Here is an 18307-nt window from a genome sequence, read left to right on the forward strand (position 1 = left end):
TGAAGTGAAATATAAGTGACTTATGGAATAAATCTCATCATAAATAGGCCTATAAAGCCTTATCATAAAAGAGCTCATAAAACCTTATCATTATGGCAATTAATTTCATATATGTAAAAGAAACATGCACATATAAATGGATCAGTTTTTTTAATTTTGATATAGTCTTCAGTGGGAATTCTTCTGATTTGTTTTCCTCCAAAAAATTATTACTGATTAATGTGGATATAATTAAGGACATCATTGATTTGTCACTTCCGTGACTATAGCTGTTTAAGAAAAAACATTACTTGATAGACAATGAAGTATAAAAGAATAGATATAGACAAGCTTTGATCAATAGGAACACCACTACATAATAAGGCACAGTAAACTCACAACACACTTATCATATGCTGTACCATGGCTAATAAAGACATTTCAATATGATAAGAGATATGAGGCAAATTGAATTATTAAAATAAAATGGATGTGCTTTCAAAATTTCCTGAAAAACTTACTTATACAACTCTCTCGTATATACACCAACATATATGCATTTGTACAGTGTTTTACAGAAATCTCGTCATCATGTCCACCAAAATTTTTATCAACGGCCTCTTGTTTTGTACACCTGGACACGACATCATCATCAAATTTGCACCACTACAAAAAATTTCATAATACATCTTATATTTGTCCTGAACTGTCCACACACTTGCAATTAATAGGCCAAAATACACAAAACAAACAACTATACTTCTGAAGATTTAAATACTTATACACTCATTTTGGACCTAAAAAATCATCAACATTATTTTTATAACACAACATTCAATAGAACCCCATCTTCTCAAACTCACATTTCTCAAATACAATCAACGTTTTCTGGAAATGCTTCTTTTTTTTGTAAAGCTTGAAGAAGGATTTCAATTATCTTATGATAGCATTGAATCAAAATGTTCTCGTATTCAGATATATCTGTAGTCTCTTTCAGTTATTCTGTAAAATTGACTTTATACTGTATGGCAGACATTGCAAATACAGGTTTTAATAAGCAGAGCTGTTCTATGACATAATGTTCTTCCCAATTTCAAGATTGATACCTGATGATTTAAGACTTACCTTTGATTGATCAAACACCATATAATCCTCAAGTTACTGATCATGACCCTACAGGTTTTATCCAGAGTGTTTATGTATTTCAACATGGTCGATGTTCAACTAGCAATTTATGTAGAGGTTATAACCTAGGTAATGCATTATAATGTCAACATTATAAATACTATATGTACAGAAATATTGTGTCTGAATGCTGCAGCCTAGCCACAACAAGGAAGTACTCACTTTTTCATCACATTTTGGGTTAATATATACAACATAGTGGCCCCCATGGTTGTCGCCACTATGTACAAGCACAGCATGCAGAATGTAAGAGGCAGGAGTCTTTTCTTTCTCATGTAGAAATTGGTCCAGTTCTAACCGCTCAGGAAATTCAAATCTGAAGTAACAATTGACAGAATACAGTAATTTCTAAATATTCTTTAAACTGCCAAAAAAATATATGATACAAAGTGACTTCCTTCCCCACAGCACTTAAAAGTGTTAAAGTGTGACCTTGGCTCTAAAACTGCAGTTTTGCTGACAAAATGATGTTGGGGAGTGACCGACAATATCATGCTGCTAAAAGTCAGTAAACAGGAAAATTCACAATGTTGAGCCTCTCCATCCATAATTAAGATTGATGAAAGTTTAGCCAATTTTACCCCTTCAGACCCATAACATTGATTACACAATTTTTGGTTTGTCTAAGGCCATTGAAGCTTCCTACACAATTTTTGGTTTGTCTAAGGCCATTGAAGCTTCCTACACAATTTTTGGTTTGTCTAAGGCCATTGAAGCTTCCTACACAATTTTTGGTTTGTCTAAGGCCATTGAAGCTTCCTACACAATTTTTGGTTTGTCTAAGGCCATTGAAGCTTCCTACACAATTTTTGGTTTGTCTAAGGCCATTGAAGCTTCCTACACAATTTTTGGTTTGTCTAAGGCCATTGAAGCTTCCTACACAATTTTTGGTTTGTCTAAGGCCATTGAAGCTTCCTACACAATTTTTGGTTTGTCTAAGGCCATTGAAGCTTCCTACACAATTTTTGGTTTGTCTAAGGCCATTGAAGCTTCCTACACAATTTTTGGTTTGTCTAAGGCCATTGAAGCTTCTTATACAATTTTTGGTTTGTCTAAGGCCATTGAAGCTTTCTACACAATTTTTGGTTTGTCTAAGGCCATTGAAGCTTCCTACAAAATTTTCTTAACACTGGTTCAGAGCATTTTTTTCTTTCTCCAAAAGACAAAAGGCAATAGGTAAGTCAGATAAGAATTTGTCTCAGGTGACCAAACCCTTTTCATAATATAACAAGAAAACAAATTTTCATTGTGTCAATTATGATAATAAACAGTACCTATCGTTGATCTTGACATAGGCATCAGACATGGGGTCATACATGAATCGCAGTAGGTGTAAGTGGAGGACTGGAGGGAAACTGACAAATATCACACCTTTCTCTGACTCCTGGCAACAACAAAATCAACAAGTCAGTAACTAGAAGAGCAATATAACACTTATACAATTTCCTTTCATTAAAAGTTTTGAAATTCATTTTAAAAACTTAACAATTTTCAAATTTCCCTTAAAAAATGTTTGAACAGTTTTTACGAAATTTAGGTTTTGACAACATATAAACTTAGAAATGCATGGTTAGCTTGCCTGATTAAAACAAAATACACATTGGTTTAAAAAATAATATATGACATAGGTTTGAAAAAATGAAAGTGATTGCTACATTTTAGAAATATCAAGTATAAGAAATAATGAAAAGGTTGTATTCAAATGTTTGGCTTTTACCAAAGAAAGGATCAAAATTGTGCAAGAAAGCTAATTGAAAATCATACCTGAAGTCCAAACTCCCCAGCATCATATTTATTTTCTCCATCTAGTGTCTCCACTTTCACGTAGTCCTCAAAAGACTCCATCACTGCAAAATAAAATAAGGAAGGCTGAATAATTTTGCTGAATAAATCTTTAACTAGTGTATTTCCATTCCCGATTGTACAAATTAAGATAATATGAATGTATTAATTAGACAGGTGATAGCAATTTTGAATTATAGTTTTTCACTACAGATTTTCTTTGATATGGTTACACTTTCAATATATTTCCTTATGTGATAGAAAAGAAATGCTTTCACAACTCACCGTTTTTCTTTCCTTTCAGGTTTAGCTGAATGTCATAAAATGCTTCAACCTTCCGAGAAGTGCAATTCACATGTTTGCAACGAATGTATGACTGAAATATATATATATAGCTTCATGTTCATGACTTTTATAGTATATGAAATTGGTAAAAATCAGAAATGTGACAGTTGCCCCACTCCAATACTTAAGAATTAAAACAAGGTTACCAATGTCAATGATCATGGTTACGAATGCAGTGCGACATAAACTCATTAAGTTGCATAAGTGTATAAAGTTGAGTGACCCTAGCTGCAGTGTTTGTCCATAACTGACCTAAAATGCAAAATAGTTACTGAGGTCAAGATCACAATGATGTCCTGTAAAATATTTTACTTATAAAGGTGCATGAACGTGTGAGGGTTTCATGACCCTAGATGTATTACTAAGTCCATAACTGACATAAACACAAAAACTTAACTGTCTGGACATGAGTTTCGCCATACAAACCATGGAAACACTATATGCCAAACACCAATTTCTGCCAGGATAAAACCTTTTGACTACTACTTTCATGAGTAACATATCTGAAATACCATTATAGAAAAATAACTGAAAGTCAATTATCGTTAACACCCCTATTTGTTTCTAGACAACAACTAGAATTATGTCAGTGTGACATTAAAGCCGATCACCACTTTAAATTTAATTACTTCAGTAACACGTATATTTACTATAATACCTCAGATATGTGTTCTGTATTCTGCTAATCGAAAATCATGTCATGTGATGATGTTGACTTTGGAATTTCTAAAATCAATCACCTCTTAAATAATGCCTTAAAAACATTTCTCCCTCTCCTCTTTTGTGACGCATTGTTGTAATTTTCATTAATTAGCATCCTCCAATGATGTGACATGAGCATTTACATGTAGAATGGCAATAGGTGAATGGGTAATAAAGAATAGGTGCAGTTTGTGCTTGTGAAATGAAGGATAATTAACAGTAGTGGGAAAACATGCATGGAGAAAAGAGACATATTATACTCCTTTTATTTTTATTTCTTTTTTATTTATATTACAAGAGGCCCAGAGGGCCTGTATCATTCACCTGAATATGTTTAAAATAATTGTTATGAAGTAAAGATATAGCACTCCATGGTAGGTGCTGTAAGTACATATGAAATTTCATAAAGATCCATCCAGTACTTGAGATATAACAAATTTCAAACAGAGCCCCACCGCTATGCCCCTAGGGGGTCATACCCACCGTTTATACAAAATTGAGTCCCCTTGGCCAAAGGATGCTCGCGACTAAATAAGGATAAAATCCCTTAATCACGATGGTCGAAGAAGGATTTTAAAGGTTTAACCTCCAATTCTCCTATTGGACCCCGCCCTTCTGCCCCCTGGGAGACCACACCCACTGCTTATACAAAATTGAGTCTCCTTGGCCCAAGGATGCTCCAGACTAAATAAGGATGAAATCCCTTAATCCCTATGGTAAAAAAAGGATTTTAAAGGTTTTACCTCTATTTCCCCTATAGGGCCTAGCCCCCCCAGGTCCAAGGGGGGGCCACACCCACCGTTTATACAAAATTGGTTCCCCTTTACCCAAGGATGCTTCACACCAAATATGGACCAAATCTTTTCATTTCTACAGAAGAAGAAGGATTTTAAAGAATAACTTGCTATGTTCCCCTATTGGGCCCTGCCCCTCAGGCCCTTGGGTGGCCAAACCCACCGGTTATACAAAACTGAGTCCCCTTGGCCTAAGGATACTCCAGACCAAATTTAGTCAAAATCTACTTGGCCGTTCAGGACTAGTAGCGTTTTATGGGAAAAGTTGACGGACGGACGCTGCGGTATGGCATAAAAAATAATTATCAATATATGTAGTGACTTTATTTACTGTCATTGAATATACAATTCATCACAAAATCTCACAAATGTTCTTGGAATACATTTGAATTATTTTTCTCAACGCGACTTTACCAACATAAGAGTTATTTCCCTTACACCGGATTTGATAATATTTTGACACAGTGCGAATTCTTGTCAAACAGCAGCGGCAGTTGTGTCATGTTATTGAATTGTTACATTTTCATAAATGAATACACCAGAAATAGCATGCTGTGTTACAGAAATGTTTGATAAGCATACACAGTTCACATATCGTCTCGTCTCGGCCATGTCCGTGGCAACAACGATGGTTTATTACCGTTATCAACCTATAAGCACGATTCGTCATATTACGTTCCCTTTTGAAACATCAAAATAGAGGTTTTACTTCATCACTCATATGGTTTATAAGTATATATATTTACTTTTTCCTTGTACTTACAAAATATAAAAAGCTAGACCGTACAGAGAGCGTCAATGCTCGACAGTCTTCACATGTGCTTTCTCGAATTAGAGTCACTAAAACAAACACTCCTCAATCCGAGTTGCTAAAACGCTCAAATCCAGTGCACGAATTTCACTACCACAACACTTGTAGAATGCACCGGAGATAAACAGTTTGTGTGGAGACACAGGTGAGTGTCAGATTCTACTTTCTATTTATGATAACGAAACTATATAGTGGAGGCATGCAAGACTGAATTATGCTCACGCAACCCGAATGGAAGTTGGTCCATCATTTCGTTCTCTGGACAGAATCAACAAGCCGCTCGGCTCTCGCCAAGAGTGGATTAAACAAGAGGTCTATGGGCCTAAACGGTCACCTGAGTCTACAGTATTTATTTTTGTTGTTGAAATATGTACCAATTTGAGTACAAAATAGTTAAGTATAACGTTAACTTAAGTTTGTCAGGACCATGAGCTGATCATTCCTAGACCGAGTTTCAGTTAAATCAGCCTATTAGAACTTGTTTTTAAGTTTGAAATACCTTTTTCAAAATGGCGACCGTGGTGTCCATATTTGATTTCTGATCGACCCGAAAAATAACAACACTTTGTCAGGACCATGAGTTGATCATTCCTACAAAGTTTCAGTTCAATCGGCCCAGTAGAACTTGACTTTAAGTTTGAATTATTTTTTCAAAATGGCGTCCGTGTCGGCCTTATTGGATTTCTGCTCGACCCGAAAAATAACAACACTTTGTCAGGACCATGAGTTGATCATTCCTACAAAGTTTCAGTTCAATCGGCCCAGTAGAACTTGACTTTAAGTTTGAATTATTTTTTCAAAATGGCGTCCGTGTCGGCCTTATTGGATTTCTGATCGACCTGAAAAATAACAACACTTGGTCAGGGAGATGTCAGTAACCTTCCCATGAAATATTAATGAAATCCCTTTGCCAGTATTTCAGCTTAAGTTGAAAATGTAAAATGTTAACGGACGACGGACGAAGACGGATAGCAATAGGTCACTTGAGCTCAGGTGACCTAAAAACTCAAATAAATGTGTCTCAGCAATGCATTTATACATCACTGCAGACAAAAGATAATTAAACAATTACTCACAAGCATTTTCCCTTCAAACAATCTTGGTATGGTTTGATCCACTACAGTTCCTTTCATCTTGCTCTCCATATTCTCCAACAACTGAAAACATGATTGTCATGTTGATTCACTTAGCTCTTTTGGATTTAAGCTATGTCAGTATCATAATGCAACTCCAATAAAGGCAAAAGGCACAAGGGCTTTAATGGTTACCTGACTTGTATTACGAGTTATTTTTTGTTGTCGAGACAGAAAGTGGAAATAATCATGTATACAAAGAAAGATGTGTATTACCTTCATGTCAGAATAACAAAACACAATGAAACTATTTAATATATTATTTTAGTTACAAGATAAAACATCTTAAGTCAGTTTACATTCCTCATGTAGATTTAACAGGCCCCGTCCCCAGGGCCAAACATTGAAACCCAGGGGAATGAAATTCACAACTTGTCATTGATGAAGAACCCACAGGCCTCCAGATTAATACTTAAAAATGGTTTTCATATGCTTAATTTCCATATCATTTCCATCCTTCAAGATTGCATGATAGCATTTTTGGTTCAGCACTCTGCCTCTAGCCCTAAGGTCTTTTTTTCATACTATCAAACTACCATTAAAAAAAAAATCCAGTCAAGTTTGAATGGTTTTTGAATGAAAATTAACAACTTACATGTAAATATTTTATTACCTAAACATGCATCAACAATAGCAAACCTGAAGGACCAGGGGACAGTTCTATTCATGAACTGAGGAAGACTATTTATTTGTCGAGTTTCTACATATCTCCTTCGAGTTTAAACAAACTTACCCATTCACATGCCCCCACCCCTTCTCCACACCCCAGGAGTTGGTCCAGATCAAAGCTGTTATACCATCTAAACACCATTCCATCATATAATTCCAATCAAGTTTTCATTTTTTTCCAGCAGGAAATGAACAGAACATAACCAAAACTGACATTTTTTCTCCTAAACTATGGTAAAATTACCACTCTTCAGTGGGGAAAATATCATGCAGGGGTAATGCAATTTACAGTTTAGTTCACAATCCAAAATACCTTTCCATCCTTTTAGTGTATTCAACTCTAGGACATCTGGGTGTAAGAAAGGAGATTTTGTGAAATAGTAATTTGGTCAACAATAATGGGAGGCTAGTTCAGAATAGAAAGCAGTTGCATAGAAGAGAAAAGGTGTAGACCATTTTAAGAAGTTATTTGATCTAGCATTTACAGGAAAATAAATAATCAAGAATTTTAACTGATGGCAAATGAGTATTCTTACCACTCTGCACAACTCTTGAACGTCATGTTGCATGAAGGTATCAAATGTTTCCCAGCTGAAATATAAATGCCACTATTACAAGAGGCACAATTCGTCTTGTATTGCTCACATCTGTGAGGCTCTGTCAATTTACTCACCTTGCAGGTCATGACTTGGGATATAAAAAAAAAATTCTATCAGAAAGTGGGCGGTATGTTTTAAGAGAGGTGGACATGTTTTGAAGAGTCTCCAACGTCTTGCAGGAGGGTTGGCATGTCTTACATCACTAAGACAGCTTATTTTTGTTACATTTCAACTTCACATTTACAAACATGTAACTTATATCTTTTTAAGACAGAGAAGCAGTATTTTATACAGACAAAAAAATAAAACCAATAACAACTTCCTTGGTTACTTTCTAGCAAAGAAACGTGATAAGTTATCAAAGTTTTATGAAGTCTCTGTTGTACAACAATGTACTTACCCAAATGATTTTGTAAGTTTCTTTGTGCCTACTGGTTTATCACTATATTGGAGTTCATAGAAGACTCTCTGCAGGGCGAGAGGTACACTCTTGGTCGAGTCATCACTCTCTGTTGGCATCTGGTACACAGCCTGGTCAACATCAAATATTCTACTTTGCATCTATAAACTCTGATATTCAATACAACCATTCCATATCTGACAGACTTTTATTTGGGCAGTATAGGTCACTTGACACGTATTTGAACAAGTTCCAGTTGACATTCAAGACACAATTTCAACAGCAGTAAAAATGATATTTTATAATAATTCTTAATGTAGCAAAAAAGAACTGTGTGATGAGAGTATCTTTGGGGCTGTCACAAAGTGCTTCATGACGTAAAGGTCTAAAAGATCATGATGCAATTTAATACACAAAACAATTCTGTCTGTGTAGCGATAATCAATAAAAGTGAAAACCCTAAAATACACTTCACTCTGGTTATCATACAAACATATTTTTTTCAAAGGAAATGCAAGTATAATAAGAACTGTTTAGGAATATGATCTGTAAATTCAAAGAATATTTGAAAAACAGTAAATTTTAAACCATTCTGAAAGCTGATATTTTCGAACCTTCAAGATATCTTCCTGCAAAATATGCCCATTTTAGAAATAGGACAGTTATATTTACACTGAATTTCAATACTAAAAGTGAATTCCACTTAATATCATTTGTCAGAAGAGAACATAATATCAAGCGACAGAATGACATCAAATGATTAGTTTTTCTGACATTATTTCATTTGTCAAAACTCAATTTACTACTTTCAAATGTCTAAGTTAAAACAGATGGTTAAATTAAGATTTGCTTCACAAACAATAAAAAGCTCCTCGGAAGCATGCAAGAATGCTAATTCAATGGACTTTCTAGAGAAAGTAAAATTTTCAAAGTTTTATTACAACAATTATCTACAGACAAGTGTTAATCACTTTTGCAAATATGACAATGAAAGAAACATTACAAAACTATGTGTAAAGACAGTACCTTCCGTAACCTGTTTGTAAAGTAGAGAGTCTGGAGAAGAGAATTCATGTAGCAAGTGGCACCCTGGTTCTTCAAGCCAACAAAACCTGTGTGCTTTTTGGAGTCCCAACTGCAAATAAAATACAAAATAGATATTTTTGACTGCAAGTACTTAAGGAATTTGACTGTTCATGTAAAGCAGATTTTAACAAATGGTAATCTCCTTCCATTCACACATGGGCCATCAAACTTTAAACCACAAAAAAAATACACCTCATTGTCTATGATGATGGATCTGTAAAATATACACTGTGAATTCTACTTTTTCAGATTTTATTGTCCAATATATCTGAAGCTAATATCAGCATATGTTCATGTCCCTGTCGAACTTGTCTGGTCATTCCAGTTACCCATTTTCTCTTTTGCCAGTTGCCCAAATCTTGTCCATTTTTCATATCATCACTGATCATGATAACAGCTGAATTACATGATCATCTTACTTGGGGATACTAATTCAATATGCTTTTAAATTGATAACTTAATATATGGTAAGAATCTTTAATATTTACATGTAACAAGCCATTCGGATTGATATGTCTACCCTGTGTGTCCCGCTTTGACCATCCATGCACATATCAGTGAAATAAATTCAATGTAAAAAGGCGACATACCGGTAAATGAAATGATATGAAGTTTGGTTGGTGTAGCACTTATAGTTTCAGAGAAACGAACTTAGTTTCAGAGAAACGAACTTAGTTTCAGAGAAACTAACTTAAAAGCAAAACCTTAATATCGATCAAGATGCTGACAAAGTCAATGGACCATGAAAGGTAGGCCGCATCCAGCATTTGATGCATAGGTTGAGAGTTAATACCTAAGATGCATCTATGGTCCAAGTTTGGTTGGTTTAGCATTTATACTTTCAGTGAAACTAACTTAAATGCAAAAACTTAATGTTGACGACGTCGTCAGCAGAAAAGTAACACCTTGGGCTTACTTCCGCTACTTCGTGGCGGCGAGACAATAATTCAGCAATTATGCCTTGTGCTGTCTTTGATGGGAATATTAACTTATCCCCTGTGATTGTTGAGAAGATGATAACCACAAACAAAACATTACTAACTGTTCCATGTCATTTGCACAAATCTTCATTAAATTTCTAACCGATTACCAGGATAGTCGAAGAATACAAGCATTAAAAGACAGTGTAATGATGGATATACTATACTATATGAGGTCATAAAAGTTCAACGTTACCTGACACCATGAGGGGCATCTGCTTTGACATAGACCTCTAGTGAAATCTTGTCATCCTTGACAAACCCCCGACTGGGATCCATAAGCTCCTACAAATAAAATTATTTTGCTATGACAAGTATTCATGAGTTTGCAAAGAAGCTATGCAGGCTTTTTTCTGAATATCAAAACTGAGAAAAGGGGCCTTTGATTATTTGATAGAAACTGTTCACATTCTCTTGTGTGTTAGACGTAGCTGTGACTTTGCATTTGAACATATAAATCTGACTTTTAACAGGGTTCCAGAGTTAGATGCCAGAAATATTTGTGTAAATCTTCACTACAGTCAGGAAGCTATGGACAAGCCAAATATTGATAGACAAATAGGCAGACAGGATGACATCAATGTATTCTCTGCCGGAGAGACATATAAATATGAAATAACCTGCTTTACATTATAAATATGAAGTTTCTATTGTAAATGAAAATATCTCCATTGTGCAAAAATATTGCCATGATTTCAAACTGTTTCCCCTGCGAATTGTCTGTGGCCTTGTCTGCCATGAGGAATATTTGTCTCACAGTTTCTGCTTTAGATGTAGGTACTTTCAGCTGTTTTAGAAACATTTATTCTTTTCCATCTTGTTGAAAAATTGCGATCACAATGTTGATTTTTAAATACTTTCAACAGAAATTTATTTTTATTTAAGTCAAAATGGAAAGGTTGGAAATAATACTATAACAATTCTGCCACTAGATCTTTCGTAGATACCAATATGACAAAATGAAAAACTCACATTCCAGGCCATGAAATGACTGTAACCCCAATCATTCTCCTTGTTGTAAAAAGAATGCTGGATTTCTGTAGAAAAAAACACCCAATTAATTCACTTAGATATATTGGTGAGGTAAACCCTTAACATGTGCAATCAAAGAAGAGGAGGCTAAAATGTGTTGGCCATAGCAAAATGATAACATTTTTTAATTTGAAATGGTCATTTTCAAATTTATTTTGAAATATGAAAGAAAAATCAAAATGATATCCCTCTACATCGATTAGTGAAAATTTCAAAAAGTTCCTTGAAAAACTTGAACATCAGTTTTAAAGCAAAATGTTAAGTCAAAACATTTGGGAAAATTAAAACTAATTTCAACATTTGACTTTCATTAATCACAACTTAACCCCAGAATGAGATGGATGTATGTATTATTTATAACAGTAAGTGCGTTGGATGTTTATTTATGTGGGAAGTTTACAGTATGGCCTCTTATGAACTTTTAAGGTATTCTCTATAAATGTTTGTGCATTACATGAAATTGTGTTCAGTGGTTTAGACAAAAAAAATTTTGAACAGTTTGATGATGGATTGATGACGGATGCCACAGTATGCCACGCCTTCAGAACAGGTTAGCCAAATATATTTCATATCACTAGCAGTGGTGGAGTATCACAATTACTCCTTAAAAAGCATCCTCAGTCTGTTTTGTAGTGGATTATAAACAGATATTAGAGTTTTTCCTATCTGTATTGTGAAGTATAGTACTTATACCCAAACTTTCCTTATCTATATTATAACATGTTTTTGTTGAGAATAATACTTACTTCTACTAAAGTTTTCCCCATCTGTGTTGTGGTTGAGTATTTTCAGTGTTGCTGAAGCATTGCATGACCAGGACCTAAACAAAGTATCACATATAATCAAAATCATAAGACAAGCGTAACTGTAGTTCATCTGATACAGTAACAATACTAGTATCTCAGGGACATATTCAGAATTCTTCTGATGTATTCTGGTAACAAAACATGAATATATTGAAATTCAAGCATGAGAAACAACATTTGTACAGATCAATTTTCTGGGATGATGTGAAAGGGGAAAGCAAATTGTACATGTCATTAATCATGTAAAGCCTTAATTGCTAATAGGAATTGTTTCCTGCTGCATATATTTCAAACCAGAACGACTTTTGCGTGCAGGTTGAGCCAATCAGGGTTCTCCCCAGGCCATTTAGCTGATACGGAACCGTATCAGCTTCAGGTAGAAATCCACCATATCGTATCAGCTTAACTGACCATATCACCTTAAACTGTATCATCTTGTTATTTGTACTGAGGGGGTCTTCCACACAAGAATTTGACACTGAATAAATAACAAGAGGCCCAATGGGCCTGCATCGCTCACCTGGTATAAAACTCACACTTGTAACCTTAAAAGTGATCTAAAATAAAGCTACAGGCAAAATATCAGTATTTATGATTAAGATTCGTTCAAAAGACCCTGTTTTTTTTTTAAAAAACATTTCACCCCTGTGATTGAAAGTTGAACAAAGTCATTATGTTGAACACATTGTATAGCCTTTCATCTCAGGATGCAACTTGCAAAGTATAAACATCCTGGGACCGAGGGTTATTCATAAGAGGTTGTTTAAAGATTTTAAACAAATTTGACCCCTGTGACCTTGAATATAAGTCAAAGTCATTCACTTTAACAAACATAGTAGTCCTTGATCCCAGCATATGCTACTAACTAAATATCAACATCCTGAGCCTTTTGGTTATTCAGAACAAGTTGTTGAAATATTTTAAACATATTTGCTCCTTGTGACCTTGAATATGATTCAAGGTCATACATTTAAACAAACTTGGTAGCCCTTGATCCTAGTATGCTACTGACTAAATATCATCACCCAGGGCATTTTGGTTATTCAGAAGAAGTTGTTTAAAGTTTTTAACATATTTGACCCCTGTGACCTTGAATATGGGTGAAGGTCATTTATTTGAACAAACTTTGTAGCCCTTTATCTCAGCATGCTACTGGCCAAATATCATTACCCTGGGCATTTTGGTTATTGAGAAGAAGTTGTTTAAAGTTTTTAACATATTTGACCCCTGTGACCTTGAATATGGGTGAAGGTCATTCATTTGAACAAACTTTGTAGCCCTTCATCTCAGCATGCTACTGGCCAAATATCATCACCCTGGGCATTTTGCTTATTCAGAAGAAGTTATTCAAAGTTTTTTTAAGACAATTGACCCCTGTGACCTTGAATATAATTGAAGGTCATTCATTTGAACAAACCTTGTAGCCCTTCACCCTAGCATGCTACTGACCAAATATCATCTCCCTGGGCAGTTTGGTTATTGAGAAGAAGTTGTTTGAAGTTTTTAACATACTTGACCCCTGTGACCTTGAAAATAGATGAAGGTCATTAATTTTAACAAACTTTGTAGCCCTTCATCCAAGTTTGCTATTGGCCAAATATCATCACCCTAGGCCTTTCGGTTATTAAGAAGAAGTCGTTTAAAGTAAAATATTGACGCCGGACGGACGCCGCACCACGGCATAAGCTCACTTGGCACTTCGTGCCAGGTGAGCTAACAAGGATGCCCCAAGTCCAGTAATGACCCAATATGTCAGTTGCACGGTGGTTTGAGCCTCAGGGGGCTGTAATTAGCGGGGGAGGGGACCTGAGGCCAAATCCACAGGTGTTCGGCAGGCATGCTCACTCGAGTATAAATAAATTACCACTGGGTCCTCTAACATGATCAATAGGTGTTTAATTGAGGAAACAACTGTAAGACTTGAAAACAAACACTTGATCAGGCTTTTAAGTATTTATTTACTCACATTTGATTGTATTTGACAACGCTGAAACAGCGTGTGTATTCAGTTAGTGATGGTCGCCATCTTTGATTGTGTAAAGTACAAAACAAAAAGCGGAATGAAAATCCGGAGTTGTTATTTTTATAGGAAGGGCCCAAATAAAAAAGCTGTTTAAACCTTCAATCAAATTTACTGCCAAACAGTTTTAAAAGAAATTTTGTTACTGTAAATTTTAGTTAAACATTTTCTCTTACCATAATAGTAAATGGGAGATGACATTTTTCATTGATTGTCTCCCCTATATGCAACATTAAAAACTTTTAAATAATTCTTCTTTAAATTATTTTTAAAGAGGATAAACTGAGGATACAATTATAAAAAAACACCCTCATATGTCATATATGGTATTCAAAGTACAAAACCGATACACATTTTAATAAATCGCTTGTAAAACAAGAGGCCCAGAGGGCCTGTATCGCTCACCTGAATATAATTAAAGTGATTGGTATGAAGTAAAGATATAGCACTCCATGGTAGGTGCTGTTAGTACATATGAAATTTCAGAAAGATCCATCCAGTTCTTGAGATATAGAGAACAAACTTCAAACAGAGCCCCACCCCTATGCCCCTACGGGGGTCATACCCACCAATTATACAAAATTGAGTCACCGTCACCCAAGGATGCTCCAACCTAAATAAGGATAAAATCCCTTAATCCTGATGGTCTGAAAAGCATTTTAAAGGTTTTACCTCTATTTTTCCTATTGGGCCCCGCCCTTCTGCCCCACCCCCCTCGGAGACCACACCTACTGCTTATACAAAATTGAGTCCCCTTGGCCCTAGGATGCTCCAGACTTAATAAGGATAAAATCCCTTAATCCCTATGGCAGAAGAAGGATTTTTAAAGGTTTTACCTCTATTTTCCCTATTGGGCCCCGCCTCTCTGCCTACAGCGGGGTCAGACACACTGTTTATACAAAATTTGTTCCCCTGAATGCTTCAGACCAAATATGGACAAAATCCTGCCATTCCTACCAAAGGAGAAGGATTTTGAAGATTTACGTCTATTTCCCCTATTGGGCCCCTCCCCTCAGGTCCCAAGGGTCCACACCCACCGTTTATACAAAATTGGTTCCCCACTACCCAATGATGCTCCACACCAAATATGGACCAAATCCTGTCATTCCTACAGAAGAAGAAGGATTTTAAAGAATAATTTGCGATATTTCCCCTATTGGGCCCCGCCCCTAAGCCCTCAGGGGGGCCAGACCCACCATTTATACAAACTTAGTTCCCCTTCCCACAAGGATGCTTTTGACCAAATATTGACCAAATCCTTTCATTCCTACAGAAGAAGGATTTTAAAGAATTTGCTATATTTCCCCTATTGGGCCCCACCCCTCAGCCCCCAGGGGGGCCAGACCCACCATTTATACAAACTTTGTTCCCCTTCCCCCAAGGATGCTTCTAACCAAATCCTTTCATTCCTTCTGAAGAAGAAGGATTTTTAAGAATAATTTGCTATATTTCCCCTATTTGGCCACGCCCCTCAGGCCCCTGGGGGGCCAGACCCACCATTTATACAAAATTGGTTCTTCTTCACCCAAGGATGCACCACACCAAATTTTGTTAAAATCTGCACAGTGGTTCATGACTAGTAGTGTAAAGTTGACGGATGACGGACGACGGTCGCTGCGGTATGGCATAAGCTCACCTTGGTCCTTCGGACCAGGTGAGCTAAAAAATAAAGTATGCCTTCTAATAGACTGTTGTACAACGTTGTAATTTTTTTGACAAATAGAAGTTTATCTTGGGGCATTGAATTCAAGCTTTGTTTACACATGAGGTTGTTGGAGCGTGATCAAACAATTTTTCCCTAATATCATACATCCGTGACATGTCGTAAAATTCAATTAATTGTGTCCGCGCAGTAAAATTCCCAATTAAAAAGGCACCGGTCCTTTAGAAAAAAAAATCCTGCCTCTCTCCCTAAATTTGATATGGTATTGTTCAGCATGCTACAGTGTTGTGTCCGGACCGGTCTTGAACGTCCGTTGAAAATGAAACATATCAGCTTAAAAAAATCTGGGGAGAACCAAGGGTGATCAATTGGCTCGCGAAATTGGGGAGAGCCCTGCCAATATGACTCCTCTGTACCAAATGACTAACCATTTCAGTAGGTCTTATTATTTAAGACCAAAATACTCACGCTGAATCCGAGTCTCCATTACATTGCACAAAGAATCCTAGTGTTTTCTGATTGTGTCTCTCTGGATTTTGGCTAAATCTTGGCATTATCATGATTTTCCTGAAATATACATGTATTTTAGAAACCAGTGAAAAAAATATTCATCACAAAAGCTTGAAAACAACAATCAAATGGTCTTAAAAGCTAATGAAATATGTCTGAAATATCACTCCAGCTAAACGATTTTATATCAAGCCTTATATAATGACTATATCTTATATGACACAATAATATGTTTAAACACGGAAAAGACCCAACTACTGCAAGGTAACGGTAAAATACATGTTTCTTTTATACATCGAAAAAAATAAGTTACATTCATCAATTTTTTAATCAACTCACCATGGTAAATTCCTGATCATGCAGAGAGGACTTAGAGTCGTCTCCTTCAGCTTACTGATATTGTCAACTATGAAGGAAAATGTAGCCTCTGCTCTGCTTTCATCTACACAAATAAAATGTCAAATTCAAACAGATGAAAGCACAAGTATCACTAATGTTCTATTTTGTTTTGTCCCAAGTATGCTCACAAACTCATTGAACACTTTCTGATTGTCTTGACGTATTAGCAGTAATTTTATGTTAAATGTGCTGTGGTAGCAAATTCTTACAAATGCATGTTCAGTCCTCTATCACCATAGTACTGACCCTCATCCATCTGTTGGTCTTCTTCATTGTCCTGGTGGTTGGTGGCCCCTATCCCTTGTATGTCTCCATTCACTGTGGTCAAGTTACTTTCAACTGCTCCCTCCTTACCCTCCTCTATAAAAACAAATAGAAAAAGCACACTTTCAAAATAGAAATGTTTCAGCAGCTGCAAAACCTGCCTTAAAACACATTATGACAAGCTGTGATGAATACTGATGATAATAACAGTTCATTTTTTGTATTTCTTGAATTTGTTCGGCACCCCTGTGGGCCCAGCTGAAAGTCTGGCTAGTGCTTGTAACATTTTGTCCTATTTATGCTGACTGTGCTATCGAGTGATACAAAAAAAGACTACTTTTAGCCCCAATTTAGAGTCTCAAATAGGTCCATTATTTTCATCTCGTGTGAAAATAACCAAAAATGTATCAGATTCAGTTGTGGATATATTATATAAGGTTAGAGAGAGTATATAGCACAAGCAGTTTAAAAGCACAATCAATTCATTTTCTAGCCGGTAAAACCAACACAAAGATCAATGAATCGGTTTGTTATGAAGGGCAACAAGGCCAAGAGTGATGATCTGTTTTGCATCCATAATGCATGACATTGATTTGTTGGTTTGTTAATTCGAACTGAAAGTAATACTGATGCAAACGTTAGTTTCATATGTAAAACCTGTCGAACCCTCTTTAGAAGCGTTGTCCATTTCCACATCTTGCTGTTCTGTTCCATCATTCACATGATTGTTCATGGTGTTTTTGGAGTCGTTTAAAGTGACCGTTCTGTTGTGATCTCGCCCGGGGCTTGATGGGCTTTTAGACGGGACGGTCACCTTTGCCTGTTTACTCACAATCCGCCCTATGTCTGCTGAATATCCCCGTGACGGGGATTCACAAGTAGAAAATCATGAGCGGTCTACAATGCTCATCACGAATGAAAATAAACAAGATGGCGTCGATCATTGAGGCTGATGGGATACCAATAGGCGAAAATTATCAATGCGGTTTTATAAACTTACCATCATTTCTTGATACTTTGGCGGTCATTATGTATTACTTTAACGTCTATTCTAATGTTTTAAGTGTCAATGACAATTTGAAATTATCATTTACACTTTTCCACACATTCCGGGAGGAACCGTCGGCCTTCGGCTAATTTCGTCACAA

The 18307-nt window shown here is 36.0% G+C and overlaps 1 protein-coding gene across 5 annotated transcripts in view; it reads right to left on the minus strand.

The window, feature by feature from the left end:
- Nucleotides 1-18289, minus strand: part of LOC110453660 (ubiquitin carboxyl-terminal hydrolase 7-like) — a 47747-nt gene extending 29458 nt beyond the window's left edge. For 2 of the 5 annotated variants that reach the window (XM_021502706.1, XM_021502705.1), the window contains exons 1-16: nucleotides 17826-18107; nucleotides 17142-17255; nucleotides 16836-16938; nucleotides 16455-16553; nucleotides 12244-12317; nucleotides 11438-11502; nucleotides 10662-10750; nucleotides 9426-9534; nucleotides 8400-8530; nucleotides 7937-7991; nucleotides 6675-6755; nucleotides 3232-3322; nucleotides 2929-3011; nucleotides 2439-2548; nucleotides 1327-1480; nucleotides 501-645 (exon numbers count right to left, since the gene is read on the minus strand). In XM_021502706.1, the coding sequence (XP_021358381.1) occupies nucleotides 501-645; nucleotides 1327-1480; nucleotides 2439-2548; nucleotides 2929-3011; nucleotides 3232-3322; nucleotides 6675-6755; nucleotides 7937-7991; nucleotides 8400-8530; nucleotides 9426-9534; nucleotides 10662-10750; nucleotides 11438-11502; nucleotides 12244-12317; nucleotides 16455-16553; nucleotides 16836-16938; nucleotides 17142-17255; nucleotides 17826-17892 (1570 nt within the window). In that variant the 5' untranslated portion in view covers nucleotides 17893-18107. Of the gene's footprint in view, nucleotides 1-500; nucleotides 646-1326; nucleotides 1481-2438; nucleotides 2549-2928; nucleotides 3012-3231; nucleotides 3323-6674; nucleotides 6756-7936; nucleotides 7992-8399; nucleotides 8531-9425; nucleotides 9535-10661; nucleotides 10751-11437; nucleotides 11503-12243; nucleotides 12318-16454; nucleotides 16554-16835; nucleotides 16939-17141; nucleotides 17256-17816; nucleotides 18108-18159 lie in introns of those variants that run through there. The other 3 variants (XM_021502703.1, XM_021502702.1, XM_021502707.1) reach the window with 2 other exon arrangements.
- Between the last annotated feature and the right edge of the window lie 18 nt (nucleotides 18290-18307).

Source organism: Mizuhopecten yessoensis, unplaced genomic scaffold (assembly GCF_002113885.1).
Source record: "Mizuhopecten yessoensis strain PY_sf001 unplaced genomic scaffold, ASM211388v2 scaffold7479, whole genome shotgun sequence".
NCBI classification, from domain to species: Eukaryota; Metazoa; Mollusca; class Bivalvia; order Pectinida; family Pectinidae; genus Mizuhopecten; species Mizuhopecten yessoensis.